At 71.0% G+C, this 20,084-nt stretch overlaps 1 protein-coding gene across 1 annotated transcript in view; it reads right to left on the bottom strand.

Annotated features, from left to right (window-relative positions):
* Positions 1 to 11,005, bottom strand: part of LOC102459430 (tenascin-X) — a 91,830-nt gene extending 80,825 nt beyond the window's left edge. The window contains 7 exon segments of the mRNA XM_075918443.1: positions 1,263 to 1,538; positions 1,929 to 2,082; positions 2,823 to 2,935; positions 3,869 to 4,345; positions 4,583 to 5,040; positions 10,573 to 10,688; positions 10,795 to 11,005. Of these exon segments, the coding sequence (XP_075774558.1) occupies positions 1,263 to 1,538; positions 1,929 to 2,082; positions 2,823 to 2,935; positions 3,869 to 4,345; positions 4,583 to 5,021 (1,459 nt within the window). The 5' untranslated portion in view covers positions 5,022 to 5,040; positions 10,573 to 10,688; positions 10,795 to 11,005.
* Between the last annotated feature and the right edge of the window lie 9,079 nt (positions 11,006 to 20,084).

Below are 20,084 nucleotides of genomic sequence, written 5' to 3'. Positions count from 1 at the left end.
ATGGGTGGATGGACAGAGGGATGGATGGACGCACAGTGGGATGTATGAACATACGTACGGATGGATGGACGGACAGGTGGATGGACGGACAGATGGGTGGATGGACGGATGGATGGATGGACGCACAGTGGGATGTATGAACATACGTACGGATGGATGGACGGACAGGTGGATGGACGGACAGATGGGTGGATGGACAGAGGGATGGATGGACGCACAGTGGGATGTATGTACATACGTACGGATGGATGGACGGACAGGTGGATGGACGGAGGGATGGATGGACGCACAGTGGGATGTATGAACATACGTACGGATGGATGGACGGACAGGTGGATGGACGGACAGATGGGTGGATGGACGGAGGGATGGATGGACGCACAGTGGGATGTATGTACATACGTACGGATGGATGGACGGACAGGTGGATGGACGGACAGACGGGTGGATGGACGGAGGGATGGATGGACGCACAGTGGGATGTATGAACATACGTACGGATGGATGGACGGACAGGTGGATGGATGGACAGATGGGTGGATGGACGGAGGGATGGATGGACGCACAGTGGGATGTATGAACATACGTACGGATGGATGGACGGACAGGTGGATGGACGGACAGATGGGTGGATGGACGGAGGGATGGATGGACGCACAGTGGGATGTATGTACATTCGTACGGATGGATGGATGGACGGACAGGTGGATGGACGGACAGATGGGTGGATGGACGGAGGGATGGATGGACGCACAGTGGGATGTATGTACATACGTACGGATGGATGGACGCACAGGTGGATGGACTGACAGACGGATGGGTGGATGGATGGAGGGATGGATGGACGCACAGTGGGATGTATGTACATTCGTACGGATGGATGGACGGACAGGTGGATGGACTGACAGACGGATGGGTGGATGGATGGAGGGATGGATGGACGCACAGTGGGATGTATGTACATTCGTACGGATGGATGGACGGACAGGTGGATGGACTGACAGACGGATGGGTGGATGGATGGAGGGATGGATGGACGCACAGTGGGATGTATGAACATACGTACGGATGGACGGACGGACAGACGGACAGACGGATGCTCTTGTCCCTCTGTGCAACTGGCACAGGCCAGTCTGTGCTGCTTTCCCTCCGTCGTTCATCCTCCCCTCCCGTTTCCTTCTTCCCCTGTCCCCCCCCCTGCCCCTCCTCTCCCACCCCCTCCACCGCTGCTCCCCGCCCCCTCCCCCGGCCCTGGTACCCACCGGTGCTGGCGCTGGCGCTGACGGGGGGGCTCTGCTCCGAGCCGCGGTGGGCGGTCAGGGTGAAGGTGTAGGGCGTGGCGCTGCGCAGGCCGGTCAGGGTGACGGTGGCGTGGTCGGGGGGCAGGGCCAGACGGGTGGGGGGCTCGGTGCTCTCCCGCCCCGCCGGGCCGTAGCGCAGGGTGTAGCCGTCGGGCTGGGCGGCCGGGGGCTCCCAGCGCAGGCTCAGCGAGGTGGCCGTGGCCCCCGTGGGGTGCAGGCTGCGGGGCGCGTCCATCCCTGGGGGGGACAGAGGGGTCATAGTGTGGATCTCAGAGAACCCCCCGTGAGTGTTCAGAGCAGCGTGGGGCCAAGGCGCCGAGCCAGGCACGGACGGGGGCGCTGCGGGGGCCCCTTTGGGAGCGCCGGCGGGATCTGGGGGTGTCGTCCTGGGACCGGGGCTGGCCTTGGGCCCTCGTTCAGATCTCGTCTGGCTCCACTAGTCCTGGGCCGGGCCAGCCCGGATGTGGGGCAGACGGCTCCGACCAGGGGGCTCTGGGGATGGGCCGTCCCAGGCAGGGGGTGACCGGCTCCATCGGGGCCTTGTAAGGGGAGGACCCCCCGTCGGGTATCGCGGGAGCCTCCCCCCTTCACAGCCCCTCCCCTCACAGGCCCCCCAGCCCCACGTACGGGTGCGGACGCTCTGTGTGGCGGGGGGGCCGAGGTGCTGGGCCCGTTGGGCCCGGATGGTGACGCTGAACGCCTGGCCCGGGCCCAGCCCGGAGCGCTCGAAGGACGTGGCCGAGCTGGGCAACTTCAGGGACACGGCGCCCTCGGGGTCATCCTGGGGGGGAGAGAAAGTGGGGTTCAGGGGTGTGGGGGGCTCAGTCCTCTCAGGCACCTCCCCCCTCTGTACCCCCCAACTGTAGGGACACAGCATCCTCTGGGTCATACTGGGGGGAGAGAAAGTGGGGTTCAGGGGTGTGGGGGGCCCAGTCCTCTCAGGCACCTCCCCCCTCTGTACCCCCCAACTGTAGAGACACAGCACCCTCGGGGTCATACTGGGGGGGAGAGAAAGTGGGGTTCAGGGGTGTGGGGGGGCCCAGTCCTCTCAGGCACCTCCCCCCTCTGTACCCCCCAACTGTAGAGACACAGCACCCTCGGGGTCATACTGGGGGGGAGAGAAAGTGGGGTTCAGGGGTGTGGGGGGCCCAGTCCTCTCAGGCACCTCCCCCCTCTGTACCCCCCAACTGTAGAGACACAGCACCCTCGGGGTCATACTGGGGGGGAGAGAAAGTGGGGTTCAGGGGTGTGGGGGGCCCAGTCCTCTCAGGCACCTCCCCCTCTGCACCCCCCAACTGCAGGGACACGGCAGTGCTGGGGGTCAGAGGGGTTGGAGAGTGGGGGGTGATATGGATCCCCTAGCTGCACCCCTCAGCCTCCTTCCTCAACCATCCGCCTCCCCTCTTGCGCCCCCCAGAAGGGAGACCCCGGGAGTAACCCCCTCCTGCCCCGCTGATCTCCCCTGCCCCCCAGGCCCAGACCCGGCTTCTGACGCCTGCCGACCCCCTGGTCCCCCGTTACCGTGGGAACGAGGTGCACGTCGTATCTGTCCACTTGGGTCCTGGGCCGAGTCCACTGGAGGCGGAAGGAGCCTTCGTCCCGGCGCGTCACCCGCAGATCCAGGGCCGGGATCTCTGGGGGGCGAGAGGGGGTGAGCGTTCTCCGGCCCCCCGCCAGCCCCCCGCCCTGCGGCTGGGCCCCCAGGGACAGGCCCCATAGAGGGACAAGGCCCAGGGCCCCCCCTCCATCCACCCGGGGCCTTTGATCTGTGTCCCGTCCCGGGCGGGGGGGGGGGAAAGCAAACACCTGGAGGAACAAGCACAGCTCAGACGCTGCCCCCCGGCACCGCGCCCCCAGCCGGCATGAATGGGGCCGATTCTCCGGGGGAAGCCGAGCCGCTGGGGCCTGGCGCCAGGCTGATCTTGGCCGGGCGGGTGGCTCGCACAGGGGGGCTCTGTGCCCGGGGACGGGACGTCCCGGCCGCCGCACAGATCTGGGGGCAGGGCCCCCTGCCTTGGCCGTGGGTCAGGAGCGGATTAGGCAGCACAGAGGCTATTCAGCTCCGTGCCCACAGCTGCCCCACACATGGGGGGAGGAATCCCCCCCCCCCCAGCCACAGGGACGGATGCCCAGGGATGTGGGGAGCAGGCACAGAGAGGGACTGTGAGTCCGGGGAGAGGCGCGGGGCACTGGGAGCCGAGCGCTTGGGGCGGCCCCGGGGCATTGTGGGACGGGCGGCTGGGGTGCCCCGGGGCATTGTGGGACGGGTGGTTGGGGTGTCCCGGGGCATTGTGGGACGGGCGGCTGGGGTGCCCCGGGGCATTGTGGGAACAGGGGGTCAGGATTGCCCCTGGGCTCTGTGGGACAAGTGGCCAGGACACTCTGGGGACTGGTACCCCAGGGCATTGTGGGACGGGCACCTCTGGGCAGTGCGGGATGGGTGCCCCGGAGCAGTGCAGGACGGGCGCCCTGGATCATTGAGGGCTAGGCCCCCCGGGGCAGTGCAGGGGGGCCCCCGGGGCAGTGCAGGGGGGCCCCCCTGGGCATGGTGAGCCGGGCAGCCATACCTACGGTGCAGTCCTCGCCGGCGTAGCCCTCCTGGCACTGGCAGCGCCCGAGCCGGCACTCCCCGCGGCCCCCGCAGTCCCGGGGGCAGGCCCGGGCGGCGCAGTCGGGGCCGAGGTAGCCGGGCTGGCAGACGCAGCGCCCCTCGCGGCACCGCCCCCGCCCGCTGCAGTCGCCGGGGCAGTCGGGCCGCTCGCAGGCCGGGCCGGAGTAGCCGGGGAAGCAGGCGCAGCGGCCCCCCAGGCAGCGGCCCTGGTCGTTGCAGTCGTCGGGGCAGACGGGCGTCTGGCAGCGGGCGCCGGAGAAGCCGGGGGGGCAGAGGCAGCGCCCGGCCAGGCACTCGCCCCGGCCCCCGCAGCCGCCCGGGCACTGCGGCTCGGCGCAGGTGGGGCCGCCCCAGCCCGGCTGGCACACGCAGCTGCAGTTGGCCAGCTCGAAGGTGCCGTGCCGGCTGCACAGGCTCTGGGTGTCCGTCTGGCCTGCGGCACCGAGAGAGGGAAGGGGGGTGAAACGGCAACCTCCCTGCAGCCCCACCAGGGGGCGCTGCCTGTCTGCCCTGGCCCCGCCCCTTTTATGGCTCCACCCCTTTTTCACACCCTGGCCTCCCCTCCCACGCTGGCCCTGCCCAATATCACTCCCCTTTGTAGCTCCACCCCCTCCTCCTAAGCTCCTCCCTCCTGGCGTCCCCGCCCCCTTCGCCCCTCCCCCTCTCTGACCTGTGCTGGCCTGGGCGGTGGGGGAGGCGGGGCAGCAGCGCTTGGCCCCACACTGCTCCCGCAGCGCCCGGACCTGGGCCTCCAGCACCCGCAGCCGGCTCAGCGCCTCCCTCAGGGCGGCCCCGTCGCCCCCCCCTTCGCAGTCGCAGGCCGCGGGGGGCAGGTTGATGTGGTGGGTGAAGACCACCTGCTCGTCGCCCCCCAGCGTGTGCTCATACAGCTGGGGGGGCTGCTGCTGCTGGGGGGGGCCCCGCGCCTCCTGGGGGCCCCTCCCGGCCCCCGCTCCCCGGCTGATGCTGTAGATGTGGGAGAAGACGGTGGTGTTGGCGGGGGCCGCGGCCCGGGGGGGGCGGCGATGGGGGGCCAGGGGCCCCGCGACGGGCGGAGGGGGCGCCCCCTGCACCAGCACCAGCAGCGACAGTAGCACCCAGGGCCCCATGGCTGGCAGGGGGGTGGACCTGTGGGGGGGAAGGCAGTTAGTGTTGGGGGCACAGACACCCCGGGCACCCCAAGATACCCCCAGGCACCCTGGCACCACACACAGCCCCAGTCCCCCCCATATCCCAGCCCCCAGGCACCACACACAGCCCCAGTCCCCCCCATATGCCAGCCCCCAGGGACCCCGGCCCCGGACAGGGCCCCAGCCTCCCCCCATATTCCAGCCCCCAGGCACCCTGGCACCACACACAGCCCCAGTCCCCCCCATATCCCAGCCCCCAGGGGCCCCGGATAGGGCCCCAGCCTCCCCCCATATCCCAGCCCCCAGGCACCCTGGCACCACACACAGCCCCAGTCCCCCCCATATCCCAGCCCCCAGGGGCCCCGGATAGGGCCCCAGCCTCCCCCCATATCCCAGCCCCCAGGCACCCTGGCACCAGACACAGCCCCAGTCCCCCCCCATATCCCAGCCCCCAGGCACCCTGGCACCACACACAGCCCCAGTCCCCCCATATCCCAGCCCCCAGGGACCCCGGCCCCGGATAGGGCCCCAGCCTCCCCCCATATCCCAGCCCCCAGGCACCCTGGCACCAGACACAGCCCCAGTCCCCCCCCATATCCCAGCCCCCAGGCACCCTGGCACCAGACACAGCCCCAGTCCCCCCCCATATCCCAGCCCCCAGGCACCCTGGCACCAGACACAGCCCCAGTCCCCCCCCATATCCCAGCCCCCAGGCACCCTGGCACCACACACAGCCCCAGTCCCCCCCCATATCCCAGCCCCCAGGCACCCTGGCACCACACACAGCCCCAGCCTCCCCCCATATCCCAGCCCCCAGGCACCCTGGCACCAGACACAGCCCCAGTCCCCCCCATATCCCAGCCCCCAGGCACCCTGGCACCACACACAGCCCCAGTCCCCCCCATATCCCAGCCCCCAGGGACCCCGGCCCCGGACAGGGCCCCAGCCTCCCCCCATATCCCAGCCCCCAGGCACCCTGGCACCAGACACAGCCCCAGTCCCCCCCCATATCCCAGCCCCCAGGCACCCTGGCACCAGACACAGCCCCAGTCCCCCCCATATCCCAGCCCTCAGGGACCCCGGCCCCGGACAGGGCCCCAGCCTCCCCCCATATCCCAGCCCCCAGGCACCCTGGCACCAGTCACAGCCCCAGTCCCCCCCATATCCCAGTCCCCAGGTACCCCGGCCCCGGACAGGGCCCCAGCCTCCCCCCATATCCCAGCCCCCAGGCACCCTGGCACCAGTCACAGCCCCAGTTCCCGATCCAGAGGCCGGTCGGCCGGGGTCGCCAGGCCCAGAGCTGGGGTCCGGGTGGGGGAGCAGGGCCTGGCAGGGGCCGGAGCAGGGGGCGGGGGCAGGTGCTGGGCCCCAGCGCCCCAGCGGGAACCAGGCCGGCGGAACAGCCCAGGATCATGCTGCAAAAATGTGGCTGGAGCCGGGCCGGGGGCCGCGTCCAGCAGCTGGAGGCCTGGCCCGGAGCCGGGGAAACGGGGCAAGAGCCGGGCCAGGGGAGCGGGGCGTTCGGAGGCTTCTCACGCCGGGAGAGCAGCACCGGACGGACCCCAGCGCCCGGCCCAGCCCCCCATTGGCCCAGCCCCGGGACCCCAGCCCCCCATTGGCCCAGCCCCCCATGGCCCAGCCCCCGGCCCCCCATTGGCCCAGCCCCAGGACCCTGCCCCCATTGGCCCAGCCCCGGGACCCCAGCCCCCCATTGGCCCAGCCCCCGGCCCCCGCCCCGGCCCAGCCCCAGGACCCCATGGCCCAGCCCCGGGACCCTGCCCCCCATGGCCCAGCTCCGGGACCCTATGGCCCAGCCCCCCATTGGCCCAACCCTGGGACCCTGCCCCGGCCCAGTCCCCCCATGGCCCAGCCCCCGGCCCCCGCCCCCCATGGCCCAGCCCCGGGACCCTGCCCCAGCCCAGTCCCCCCATGGCCCAGCCCCCAGCCCCCGCCCCCCATTGGCCCAGCCCCGGGACCCCGCCCCGGCCCAGCCCCCCATGGCCCAGTCCTAGGACCCACGCCCCGATATCTGGCTAAAAAGGAGCAGCCTTCGTACTGAGGTTTGCTGTCGGGGGGAGGCGGGGAATCCTGGATTCTGTCCCAGCTTCATGCCTCAGTTTCCCCTCCCCATAATGGGGCCATTGAGGGGCAGGCGCGGGAGGCCGGTGGCCGCTGGGCAGTGCTGAGCGCTGGCCCGGTGCCTGCGGCGTGCTGTTTTCACAGCTGCAGCCTTTGGTTCACACGGATTTCCAACCGCCGCTCGGCTCGGACTTCCCCTGGACTCCCAGCGGGGCTACTGCTTGGGCCACGGACAGCGCCTCAGCCCACCACACACAGACAGGGGACCCGGGCGCCCAGGCGCTAACCACTAGCCCCCGCTCCCCTCCCGCAGCCAGGAGAGAACCCAGGTGTCCTGGCTCCCAGCCCCCTGCTATATCCACTAGTCCCCACTCCCCGCCCAGAGAGAACACAGGAGTCCTGGCTCCCAACCCTGCTGCTCTAACCACTAGTCCCCACTCCCCGCCCAGAGAGAACGCAGGCGTCCTCGCTCCCAGCCCCAACCACTAGTCTCCACTCTCCTCCCAGAGAGAACGCAGGCGTCCTGGCTCCCAGCCCCCTGCTCTAACCACTAGTCCCCACTCCCCTCCCAGAGAGAACGCAGGCGTCCTGGCTCCCAGCCCCCTGCTCTAACCACTAGTCCCCACTCCCCGCCCAGAGAGAACACAGGAGTCCTGGCTCCCAACCCTGCTGCTCTAACCACTAGTCCCCACTCCCCTCCCAGAGAGAACGCAGGCGTCCTGGCTCCCAACCCCCTGCTGTATCCACTAGCCCCCGCTCCCCTTCCTGAGCCCAGAGAGAACCCAGGCGTCTTGGCTCCCAGCCCCCTGCTCTAACCACTAGTCCCCACTCCCCTTCCTGAGCCCAGAGAGAACCCAGGCGTCCTGGCTCCCAGCCCCCTGCTCTAACCACTAGTCCCCACTCCCCTCCCAGAGAGAACGCAGGCGTCCTGGCTCCCAACCCCCTGCTATATCCACTAGCCCCCGCTCCCCTTCCTGAGCCCAGAGAGAACCCAGGCGTCCTGGCTCCCGGCCCCCTGCTCTAACCACTAGTCTCCACTCCTCTCCCAGAGAGAACGCAGGCGTCCTGGCTCCCAACCCTGCTGCTCTAACCACTAGTCCCCACTCCCCTCCCAGAGAGAACGCAGGCGTCCTGGCTCCCAGCCCCCTGCTCTAACCACTAGTCCCCACTCCCCTCCCAGAGAGAACGCAGGCGTCCTGGCTCCCAGCCCCCTGCTCTAACCACTAGTCCCCACTCCCCTCCCAGAGAGAACGCAGGCCTCCTGGCTCCCAGCCCCCCCCCCGCTCTAGCCACTAGCCTCCGCTCCCCTCTCTGAGCCCAGAGAGAACGCAGGCGTCCTGGCTCCCAGCCCCCTGCTCTAACCACTAGTCCCCACTCCCCTCCCAGAGAGAACGCAGGCGTCCTGGCTCCCAGCCCCCTGCTCTAACCACTAGTCCCCACTCCCCTCCCAGAGAGAACGCAGGCCTCCTGGCTCCCAGCCCCCCCCCCCCCGCTCTAGCCACTAGCCTCCGCTCCCCTCTCTGAGCCCAGAGAGAACGCAGGCGTCCTGGCTCCCAGCCCCCTGCTCTAACCACTAGTCCCCACTCCCCTCCCAGAGAGAACGCAGGCCTCCTGGCTCCCAGCCCCCCCCCCCCGCTCTAGCCACTAGCCTCCGCTCCCCTCTCTGAGCCCAGAGAGAACCCAGGCGTCCTGGCTCCCAGCCCCCCTGCTCTAACCACTAGTCCCCACTCCCCTCCCAGAGAGAACGCAGGCGTCCTGGCTCCCAGCCCCCTGCTCTAACCACTAGTCCCCACTCCCCTCCCAGAGAGAACGCAGGCGTCCTGGCTCCCAGCCCCCCCCCCCCGCTCTAGCCACTAGCCTCCGCTCCCCTCTCTGAGCCCAGAGAGAACCCAGGCGTCCTGGCTCCCAGCCCCCCTGCTCTAACCACTAGTCCCCACTCCCCTCCCAGAGAGAACGCAGGCGTCCTGGCTCCCAGCCCCCTGCTCTAACCACTAGTCCCCACTCCCCTCCCAGAGAGAACGCAGGCCTCCTGGCTCCCAGCCCCCTGCTCTAACCACTAGTCCCCACTCCCCTCCCAGAGAGAACGCAGGCGTCCTGGCTCCCAGCCCCCTGCTCTAACCACTAGTCCCCACTCCCCTCCCAGAGAGAACGCAGGCCTCCTGGCTCCCAGCCCCCCTGCTCTAACCACTAGTCCCCACTCCCCTCCCAGAGAGAACGCAGGCGTCCTGGCTCCCAGCCCCCCCCCCCCTCGGCTCTAGCCACTAGCCCCCGCTCCCCTCCCGGAGCCAGGAGAGACGCCCGCAGTCCTGGCCCTGGGGGCGCTGCGCTGCTGGTGCCCCTGAATCGCAGCCCGGAGTCTCCCTCCCCCCAGCCCGGCCGGCGCCCCTCACTCCCGCCCCGCAGCCCCGGCGAGAGCGGGCACCGCGCGGCCCGCACAGCCCCGCAGGACCCGGCCTGGCTCCGTCCCCGCGCGCTGCGGACAGCCGGGAAATTCTTCTGCGAGGAGATAAGGGCCCCACCCAGATCCCGGCCCGGCTGCGGGGGCGGAGGGGCCGCGGGGGGTGATCTGGCTCCGGGGGGGCAGCGGCCTGGCCCCTCTAGAGGGCGCTGGGAGAGTGCCCGGGCGCCCATCCCCCCCTTGCTCTAACCACTAGGCCCCGCTCCCCTGCTCCTGGCTCCCAGCCCCCCTGCTCTAATCACTAGCCCCCACTGCCCTCCCAGAGCCAGGGAGAGAACCCAGGAGTCCCGGCTCCTCCTGCTCTAACCACTAGCCCCCACGCCCCTCCCAGCCCTGGTCCCAGCCCGCTTCCCCCCACCCCGCTCTAACGAGGGTCTAGCTGGCTCGGGGGGCAGGGGCCTGGCCCCTGTAGGGGGGCAGGACGTGGGCCCACCAGCCCCCCATGTCTTTGGCCTCCCAGCCACAAACCCACGTGCTCCTGACCCCCCCCCCCCCGCATCCCCGGCCTCTGTCCTGCCACTCGCAGCCCCCTGCCCCAGGGACCGACCCCCTGCTCCATTCCCGGGCGCCTGTATCGGGGCGCGGTGCTGTGGGTGGGTGGGAAGGGGCCCTGGGGTGGAGGCTGTAAGGATGGGGGGTTGCTGGAAACTGGCCCCCCTGGCCTGTGCTCTGGGGGCGAGGGGCTGGGTCAGCGCTAGGAGCGGGGGAGGGGATAGCAATGGGGGGGCCCTGACCGACCCCCCCCATCACTAGAACTGGGCCCCCCCCCCGCCTTCCACCTCTGCATCTCCGGCCCCCCGCCTTCCCCCCGTCCGACTGCCCCTCGCCATCCCTCTCTCCATCCACCTGCCCCCGCCCCCCTCCCTTCCTCCCTGCCCCCTCGCTCCCCCCCCCCCCCCCAGCTTCTCGCGCGGGCACTTTCCAAACTCGCTGCAACCCCGCCCCACCACCTGCTGCCCCCTCGGTGCCGGCGCGTCGGGCGCGAGGACCTACCTGGGCGGGGGCGGCTGCGCCGGGCCGGGGGGTCTGCGCCCCGCTCTGGGCTTTGCGCTGCGCACTGAGCTTTGCGCTCCGGGACTCTCCCCTGCGCTCCGGGCTTTGCGCTGCGCACTGAGCTTTGCGCTCCGGGACTCTCCCCTGCGCTCCCGGCTTTGCGCTGCGCACTGAGCTTTGCGCTCCGGGACTCTCCCCTGCGCTCCGGGCTTTGCGCTGCGCGCTCGGAGCTGGGGGATCCCGGCTCGCTGCGCGCTCCCGGCTTTGCGCTCCTCTCCCCGCTGCGCGCTCCCGGCTTTGCGCTCCTCTCAATGATGCGCGCTCGGGGCAGAGGGATCCGCGCTCACTGCGCGCTCCGGACCCTTTGCTGCGCTCCGGGCTCTGCGCCCTGGGGCCGGGCGGGGGGCGGGCCGGGTGTGGCCGGGGCTGGCCCGTTCCCACTTTCATACACACGGTTCATCCCCTCGCTCCCTGCGGGGGGGGGGGGGGGGTGATGTCATGGCCGGGCCGGGTCAGCGCCCGCTCGGGCCTGCCCCGCCCCCGCAACCTCAGCCCGGCCCTGGCTTCTCACCCCGCGTGGAGGGCAGGATCCCAGCCAGGCTGGTAGCTCCAGGCGCTGCACCCCCAGCAGAGCGGGTCCCATATGGCCCCCACCGGGTCTCTCATGCCCTGGAGCCCACCCGGCTGCAGCCATGGGGCACAGGCCCGACCCACAGGCACCTGGCCCTGGCCCCATGGCGGCTGGACCCCAGCCACACCCCTGCCTGGGGGCTGTGGGTGGAGGGGACCGGGACGGTCCAGGGCATGGCTGGGCCAGAGCCTTACCAGCCAGCCAGCCTGAGCTCAGTGGGGCGGCAGGGGGTCCCCCCCCACACCCCTGCCAGGCAGCTGGGCACCTGGGGGGCTAAGGCCGCGACCCAGCCCCCAGCCTGCATCTGTGCCCAGGGCCAGCGGACCGGAGGCCTCTGCCAAGCTAACCTGAGAACCAGCAAACTCCTGCCACTGAGCGGAGCGGAGCCCCCGGGAGACCGGGCCCTGCCCTGGCTGCCTTCCACGGCTCACTGACCACAGCCGCCTCGGCCAACCCGCAGAAAGGCCCTGGGAGTCCTCGCCATTGGGAATGCCCGAGCCAGGCCACCCCACGGCCTCCTGAATTCAGTCCCTTGCTGCGCCCTCCACAGCCACAGTCAGGGGTGCCGGCAGGGCTGGGGGGCAGGGGCTGTGGGGTGGGAGTCAGGGGCCCCAGCAGGAGTGGGGGGCAGGGGTGCCAGGCGGGGGTGAGGGGCACCAGCAGGGTAGGGGGGCAGGGTTTGGGGAGTGGGAGTGAGGGGCACTGGTAGGGCTGGGGGGCAGGCCTGTGGGGCGGCAGTGAGGGGCTCCGGAAGGGCTGGGGGGCGGCAGTGAGGGGCACCGGAAGGGCTGGGGGGCAGGGCTGTGGGGCGGCAGTGAGGGGCACCGGCAGGGCTGGGGGGCAGGGCTGGGGGGCGGCAGTGAGGGGCACCGGCAGGGCTGGGGGGCAGGGCTGTGGGGCGGCAGTGAGGGGCACCGGAAGGGCTGTGGGGCGGCAGTGAGGGGCACCGGAAGGGCTGGGGGGCAGGGCTGGGGGGCGGCAGTGAGGGGCACCGGCAGGGCTGGGGGGCAGGGCTGTGGGGTGGCAGTGAGGGGCACCGGAAGGGCTGTGGGGCGGCAGTGAGGGGCACCGGCAGGGCTGGGGGGCAGGGCTGTGGGGCGGCAGTGAGGGGCACCGGAAGGGCTGGGGGGCAGGGCTGGGGGGCGGCAGTGAGGGGCACCGGCAGGGCTGGGGGGCAGGGCTGGGGGGCGGCAGTGAGGGGCACCGGAAGGGCTGGGGGGCAGGGCTGGGCTATAGGCTGCGAGTCCCAAGGCAGAAGCCGGGGGGCCTGTGGGGCAGGCGGGGGGTGCCAGGCCCCACCCCAGAGGCAGCCGCAGGCTAATGAGGGGTTGGGCCGGGGTGAGGCCGGACTGCGGCTCCGCCAGGTGGGTCGGGCCGCGCCCCCGCCAGGCTGAAAGGCCCCAGTGATGCGGCGGCTCCGTGCCCGGCCGGGCGCCAGGCTTCCCGGAATCCGCGGCGGCTCCGCGGCGTTTGCTTTGGCCGGGCCGGGCCGGGCGCACACTCGGGCTCTGTGCACGGGCGGGCGCGGGGCCAGGGCAGCCGGGCAGCGCCGAGGAGCCGGCCCGGGGCAGCGGCAGGAGCCGAGCGGGGCCCGGCTCGGGGTCGGGGGGCAGAGGGAGCAGTGACCCCCCCGCCTCCAGCCTGCAGGGGGGCCCTCACTGCCGCCCCCCCCCTCCGGGTCTCCCCTGCCTCCCCACGGGCCCGCCGCAGCCCTGCCCCCCCTTTGGCTGCCCGGGGGCCCCCTCCCCTCGGCCCTTGGTCCTCCCGCCAGCCAGACCCGGCTGCTCCCATGCTGGGTCCCCCTTTCTCCGGGCCACTGTCCGGGGTCCGCCCCCAACGCGCAAGCAGCACATGGGAAACTGAGGCACGCAGCCTGCAAAATCAGGGGCACATTCCCCAGTCTCACCCCTCGGAGTGGTCCTGGGGCGGAGGGGTGAGGGACCCCCTAAGGCCTGGGCAGTGGGGCTGGGAGGAATTAGGGGCTCCATGGGGGAGGGCGTCAGGGGCTTGGGGGGCTCGACGGGAGCTGAGCCCGTCAGTGGGGGGGGGCATGGCCCAGCCCCGTGGGGCGTCGGGGTCGTGTCTCCAGGACGGGGGGGGGGGGTCAGAACGGCCCCCCCCCAATCCCGGGTCAGGACTCGGGTCCAGCTGGGCTGGCGGCGGCTGGACGAGTAACGGGCTGAGCTCATGGATAAAAATACGATAATGAGCCCCCGGGGGGGCAGCGTGTGAGAAAGTAGAAAAGTAGAACATCGGCCTGTGTGTTACCAGACAGCGGGGGGGGGGTGGGGTGAGGGGCACAGGCGGGGGGGCAGCAGGGCGGGGGGGGCTGCAGGGTGGGAGTGAGGGGCATAGGCGGGGGGGGCAGGGTGGGAGTGAGGGGCACAGGCGGGGGGGGGGCTGGCAGAGCAGGAGTAAGAGGCACCGGCAGGGCTGTGGGGCAGGGCTCGGCTGGCAGGGTCTGTGGGACAGGAGTGAGGGGCACTGGCAAGGTGGGGGGGCAGGGGCTGCAGGCAGGAGTGAGGGGCACTGGGGGGCAGGGACTGTGGGGCAGGAGTGAGGGGCACCGGCGGGACGGGGGGCTGTGGGGCGGGAGTGAGGGGCACCGGCGGGACAGGGGGCTGTGGGGCGGGGGTGAGGGGCACCAGCAGGGCTGTGGGGCTGTAGGGCGGGAGTGAGGGGCACCGGCGGGACGGGGGGGCTGTGGGGCGGGGGTGAGGGGCACCGGCAGGGCTGTGGGGCTGTAGGGCGGGAGTGAGGGGCACCGGCGGGACGGGGGGCTGTGGGGCGGGAGTGAGGGGCACCGGCGGGACAGGGGGCTATGGGGCAGGGGTGAGGGGCACCGGCAGGACGGGGGGCTATGGGGCGGGGGTGAGGGGCACCGGCAGGACGGGGGGCTATGGGGCTCGGGGGAGCGTGTCCCGGCTCTGCCAGGCCTGGCTGGGTCCCCGTGCTCCTCGCCCGGCTTACAGGGCCCGGGGCTCCCTCTACGGGCCCACAGGAGGCAGGACAGGACAGTGGGTATCGCACCTGCTCTGCCGAGGGGGTCCGGCCTGTCCTTGGGGAAGGGGACCCAGGCGCCCGGACTCCCAGCCCCCCTGCTCTAACCACTAGGCCCCGCGCCCCTGCCCAGCCCCAGAATGGCGGAGGGAAAGGCTCCACTGGGGCCTGGCTTCGTTGGCTCCCAGGCCGGGTTGGAGCCAGCGTCCTGCAGCGAGGGCCAGCGCTGCCCCGGGCCGCAGAGGGGAAACTGAGGCAGGGTGGCGGCGGTGCCAGGCCCCGGCTGCCCGGCGCGGCGGGGACGGAGCCAGCGTCACCTCAGACTTTCCTGGCTCCCTGTCCCCGGCTCCGCACCGCTCGGAACAACCAGCCGCCTCCGGCCATCGCCCCCGGGAAGGGCCGGGCCGGCGCCTCCGTGATGGGACCCCGGCCCCGACGGGCGGCCCAGGCCACGGCTGGACTCAGGGCCTGCAGCACCGCCCGGCCCCCGCTCTCCCCACTAGACCCCACTGCCGGGGGGGCCGGACCCCGGCGTGCCCCGTCCCAGGGGCGGCCCCGGGCCCGGTTGGCAGGCTGGGCCGGCCGGGGTCAGGCGGAAGGAGCGTTCCGGCGCTTGTTTACCGTCCGCCGGCGGTCGCCCGAGCAACCAAACAGCCGCATCCCGGCGACAGATGTTGCAGCATCCAGATGCCATAGCACAGCGATGAGGCAACCGGCCGGCGGGGGGCTCGGGGCCCGGCCACGTGCAAAGGAGAGAGGGGGCCCCCAGGCTGGGGTTCCCCACGGAGCCCCGCCCCCTGCCCTGTGGGGCCCCTCACGCCCGCCCCACAGCCCCTGAGCCCCCCATCCTGCTGCACCCCTCTCTCCTGCCCCACAGCCACAGCCACAGCCCCCCAGCCTTTTCACACCCTTCACTCCACAGCCCCTGCCCCCCAGCCCTGCCTGTGCCCCTCACGCCCGCCCCACAGCCCCTGAGCCCCCCATCCTGCCGCACCCCTCTCTCCTGCCCCACAGCCACAGCCCCCAGCCTTATCACACCCCTCACTCCACAGCCCCTGCCCCCCAGCCCTGCCTGTGCCCCTCACTTCCCGCCCCGCAGCCCCTCCCCTCCAGCCCTGCCGGTGCCCCTCACTCCCGCCCCACAGCCCCTCCCCTCCAGCCCTGCCGGTGCCCCTCACCCCTGCCCCCCCCATGCCTGGCACCCTGGCCCTGTGGGGGGAGGCGCTGATGCCGGGGAGCGAGGACACAAACAGACTGGTGAGCGTGCGCCCCGCCCAGGCGCTGGCCCTGATCCGGCTGGCGCGGGGCCCTGGCAGCGGGAGCCACAGTAGCTCTGGGCCGAGGCGCCGCCGGCTCCTGGCCCGGGGTGCTGGGGGGACTCAGAGTTTCCACTGGCTTTTCCCGGGGGGGGCTGCGTGCGAGGCCGGTCTGGTTTAGTCATTGCCCGCGAGAAGGTGAGGTCAACCCCCCGGGGATGGAAACAGGAGAAAACAAAGGGAAGAGCCAAGGGAGGAAGCACGCGGGAAGCCAGGCCAGGCAGGGGACGGGGAAGGACGGATGGAGGAAGGGGGATGGACGGAGGAAGGAAGGAAGCCAGGCCAGGCAGGGGACGGGGAAGGACGGATGGAGGAAGGGGGATGGACGGAGGGAGGAAGGAAGCCAGGCCAGGCAGTGGACGGGGAAGGACGGATGGAGGAAGGGGGATGGACGGAGGAAGGAAGGAAGCCAGGCCAGGCAGGGGACGGGGAAGGACGGATGGAGGAAGGGGGATGGACGGAGGAAGGAAGGAAGCCAGGCCAGGCAGGGGACGGGGAAGGACGGATGGGGGAAGGGGGATGGACGGAGGAAGGAAGGAAGCCAGGCCAGGCAGGGGACGGGGAAGGACGGATGGAGGAAGGGGGATGGACGGAGGAAGGAAGGAAGCCAGGCCAGGCAGGGGACGGGGAAGGACGGATGGAGGAAGGGGGATGGACGGAGGAAGGAAGGAAGCCAGGCCAGGCAGGGGACGGGGAAGGACGGATGGGGGAAGGGGGATGGACGGAGGAAGGAAGGAAGCCAGGCCAGGCAGGGGACGGGGAAGGACGGATGGAGGAAGGGGGGATGGACGGAGGAAGGAAGGAAGCCAGGCCAGGCAGGGGACGGGGAAGGACGGATGGAGGAAGGGGGGATGGACGGAGGAAGGAAGGAAGCCAGGCCAGGCAGGGGACGGGGAAGGACGGATGGAGGAAGGGGGGATGGACGGAGGAAGGAAGGAAGCCAGGCCAGGCAGGGGACGGGGAAGGACGGATGGAGGAAGGGGGGATGGACGGAGGAAGGAAGGAAGCCAGGCCAGGCAGGGGACGGGGAAGGACGGATGGAGGAAGGGGGATGGACGGAGGAAGGAAGGAAGCCAGGCCAGGCAGGGGACGGGAAGGACGGATGGGGGAAGGGGGATGGACGGAGGAAGGAAGGAAGCCAGGCCAGGCAGGGGATGGGGAAGGACGGATGGGGGAAGGGGGATGGACGGAGGAAGGAAGGAAGCCAGGCCAGGCAGGGGGACGGGGAAGGACGGATGGGGGAAGGGGGATGGACGGAGGAAGGAAGGAAGCCAGGCCAGGCAGGGGACGGGGAAGGACGGATGGAGGAAGGGGGGATGGACGGAGGAAGGAAGGAAGCCAGGCCAGGCAGGGGACGGGGAAGGACGGATGGAGGAAGGGGGATGGACGGAGGAAGGAAGGAAGCCAGGCCAGGCAGGGGACGGGGAAGGACGGATGGAGGAAGGGGGGATGGACGGAGGAAGGAAGGAAGCCAGGCCAGGTGGGGGATGGAGGAGGACAGACGGACAGACCGACAGGTGGAAGGACAGACGGAGGGAAGCCAGGCCAGGTGGGGATGGAGGATGGACAGACGGACAGACAGACAGGTGGAAGGACAGACAGAGGGAAGCCAGGTCAGGTGGGGGATGGAGGAGGACAGATGGACAGACAGACTGGTGGAAGGACAGACGGAGGGAAGCCAGGCCAGGTGGGGGATGGAGGAAGGACAGATGGACAGACAGACAGGTGGAAGGACAGACGGAGGGAAGCCAGGCCAGGTGGGGGATGGAGGAAGGACAGATGGACAGACAGACAGGTGGAAGGACAGACAGAGGGAAGCCAGGCCAGGTGGGGGATGGAGGAGGGACAGATGGACAGACAGACAGGTGGAAGGACAGACAGAGGGAAGCCAGGCCAGGTGGGGGATGGAGGAGGACAGATGGACAGACAGACAGGTGGAAGGACAGACAGAGGGAAGCCAGGCCAGGTGGGGGATGGAGGAAGGACAGACGGACAGACAGACAGGTGGAAGGACAGACGGAGGGAAGCCAGGCCAGGTGGGGGATGGAGGAGGACAGACGGACAGACAGACAGGTGGAAGGACAGACGGAGGGAAGCCAGGCCAGGTGGGGGATGGAGGAAGGACAGACGGACAGACAGACTGGTGGAAGGACAGACGGAGGGAAGCCAGGCCAGGTGGTGGCAGGAGGCAGGACAGCTGAAGGAAGCCAGGCCAGGCGGGGGATGGAGGAGGACAGACGGACAGACGGACAGGTGGAAGGCGTGACGACGCAGTCGGGGTCCCCGGATCCTGCACCCCTGTAGCAGCGGTAGAACAGGGGCTGTACGGCCCCTCCAGGACACGGCCCAGCACAGACGTGGGGAGATTGCACCATTCAGGCCAGGGTGGTTCAGACCCCTTGGGTGAGAGCCCATCACCCCTCACCCCCAGCAACCTCAGCCTGGCCCTCCAGCCTGCCCCTCCCCCGACACTCGCTGTCCCCCCCTGCCCGGTTGGGTCTCTGTCTAGTGCCCTAGGCAGCCCCCCGTGGGGCCGTGCTCGCAGGCCGAGGCCAGTAGGGGTCAGTCACCCGCCCGAGCACCCCAACCCACAAGGGACTGACACTGCATCAGCATGTGGGGAGTCAGTGGGGACCACACAGCCCAGTGCAGGGGGACCCGGTACGGAGCAGACAGCCCCCCCCAGGGCACACACAGCCCAGCGCAGGGGGGCCCCGTACGGAGCAGACAGCCCCCCCCACGGCACACACAGCCCAGCGCAGGGGGACCCGGGTACAGAGCAGACAGCCCCCCCCCACGGCACACACAGCCCAGCGCAGGGGGACCCGGGTACAGAGCAGACAGCCCCCCCCCCACGGCACACACACAGCCCAGCGCAGGGAGGCCTGGGTACGGAGCAGACAGCCCCCCCCACGGCGCACACACAGCCCAGCGCAGGGGGACCCGGGTACGGAGCAGACAGCCCCCCCACGGCACACACACAGCCCAGCGCAGGGGGGCCTCGGTACGGAGCAGACAGCCCCCCCCACGGCGCACACACAGTCCAGCGCAGGGGGGCCCGGGTACAGAGCAGACAGCCCCCCCCACGGCACACACACAGCCCAGCGCAGGGGGGCCCCGTACAGAGCAGACAGCCCCCCCCCATGGCACACACACAGCCCAGCGCAGGGGGGCCCCGTACAGAGCAGACAGCCCCCCCCCCATGGCACCACACACAGCCCAGCGCAGGGGGGCCCCGTACGGAGCAGACAGCCCCCCCCCATGGCACACACACAGCCCAGCGCAGGGGGGGCCCGGGTACAGAGCAGACAGCCCCCCCCACGGCACACACACAGCCCAGCGCAGGGGGGCCCCGTACAGAGCAGACAGCCCCCCCCCATGGCACACACACAGCCCAGCGCAGGGGGGCCCCGTACAGAGCAGACAGCCCCCCCCCCATGGCACACACACAGCCCAGCGCAGGGGGGGGCCCCGTACAGAGCAGACAGCCCCCCCCATGGCACACACACAGCCCAGCGCAGGGGGGCCCCGTACGGAGCAGACAGCCCCCCCCCATGGCACACACACAGCCCAGCGCAGGGGGGCCCGGGTACAGAGCAGACAGCCCCCCCCACGGCGCACACACAGCCCAGCGCAGGGGGACCCGGGTATGGAGCAGACAGCCCCCCCCCATGGCACACACACAGCCCAGCGCAGGGGGGGCCCGGTACGGAGCAGACAGCCCCCCCCCACGGCACACACAGCACAGCGCAGGGGGACCCCGGTACGGAGCAGACAGCCCCCCCACGGCACACACACAGCCCAGCGCAGGGGGACCCGGGTACGGAGCAGACAGCCCCCCCCACGGCACACACAGCCCAGCGCAGGGGGACCCGGGTACGGAGCAGACAGCCCCCCCCACGGCACACACACAGCCCAGCGCAGGGGGACCGGGTACGGAGCAGACAGCCCCCCCACGGCACACACACAGCCCAGCGCAGGGGGACCCGGGTACGGAGCAGACAGCCCCCCCCCACGGCACACACAGCCCAGCGCAGGGGGGCCCCGTACGGAGCAGACAGCCCCCCCCCACGGCACACACACAGCCCAGCGCAGGGGGGCCCCGTACGGAGCAGACAGCCCCCCCCACGGCACACACACAGCCCAGCGCAGGGGGGCCCCGTACGGAGCAGACAGCCCCCCCCACGGCACACACACAGCCCAGCGCAGGGGGACCCGGGTACGGAGCAGACAGCCCCCCACTATGCCACAGAAGGAAACCATGGGTAAGCGGGGGATGGAAGCAGCACAGCTGGACAGACAGAGGGACGGATGGAAGGCCAGATGAAGGAAGCCAGGCCACACAGGGGATGGAGGAAGGAGAGACAGCCAGCCAGATGGAAGGACAGACGGAAGGAAGCCAGGCCAGGCAGGACAGAGGAAGTGAGGACGGATAGATGGATGGAAGTACAGACGGACAGAGCCAGGCCAGGCGGGTTGAAGGAAGGACAGATGGACAGACAGATGGATGGAACCCACCCAGACAGATTGGAGGAAAGCCAGACAGATGGAAGGACAGACAGATG

This window comes from Pelodiscus sinensis, unplaced genomic scaffold, assembly GCF_049634645.1.
Source record: "Pelodiscus sinensis isolate JC-2024 unplaced genomic scaffold, ASM4963464v1 ctg203, whole genome shotgun sequence".
NCBI lineage: Eukaryota > Metazoa > Chordata > Testudines > Trionychidae > Pelodiscus > Pelodiscus sinensis.
This window is presented reverse-complemented; position numbering and strand designations above follow the sequence as displayed.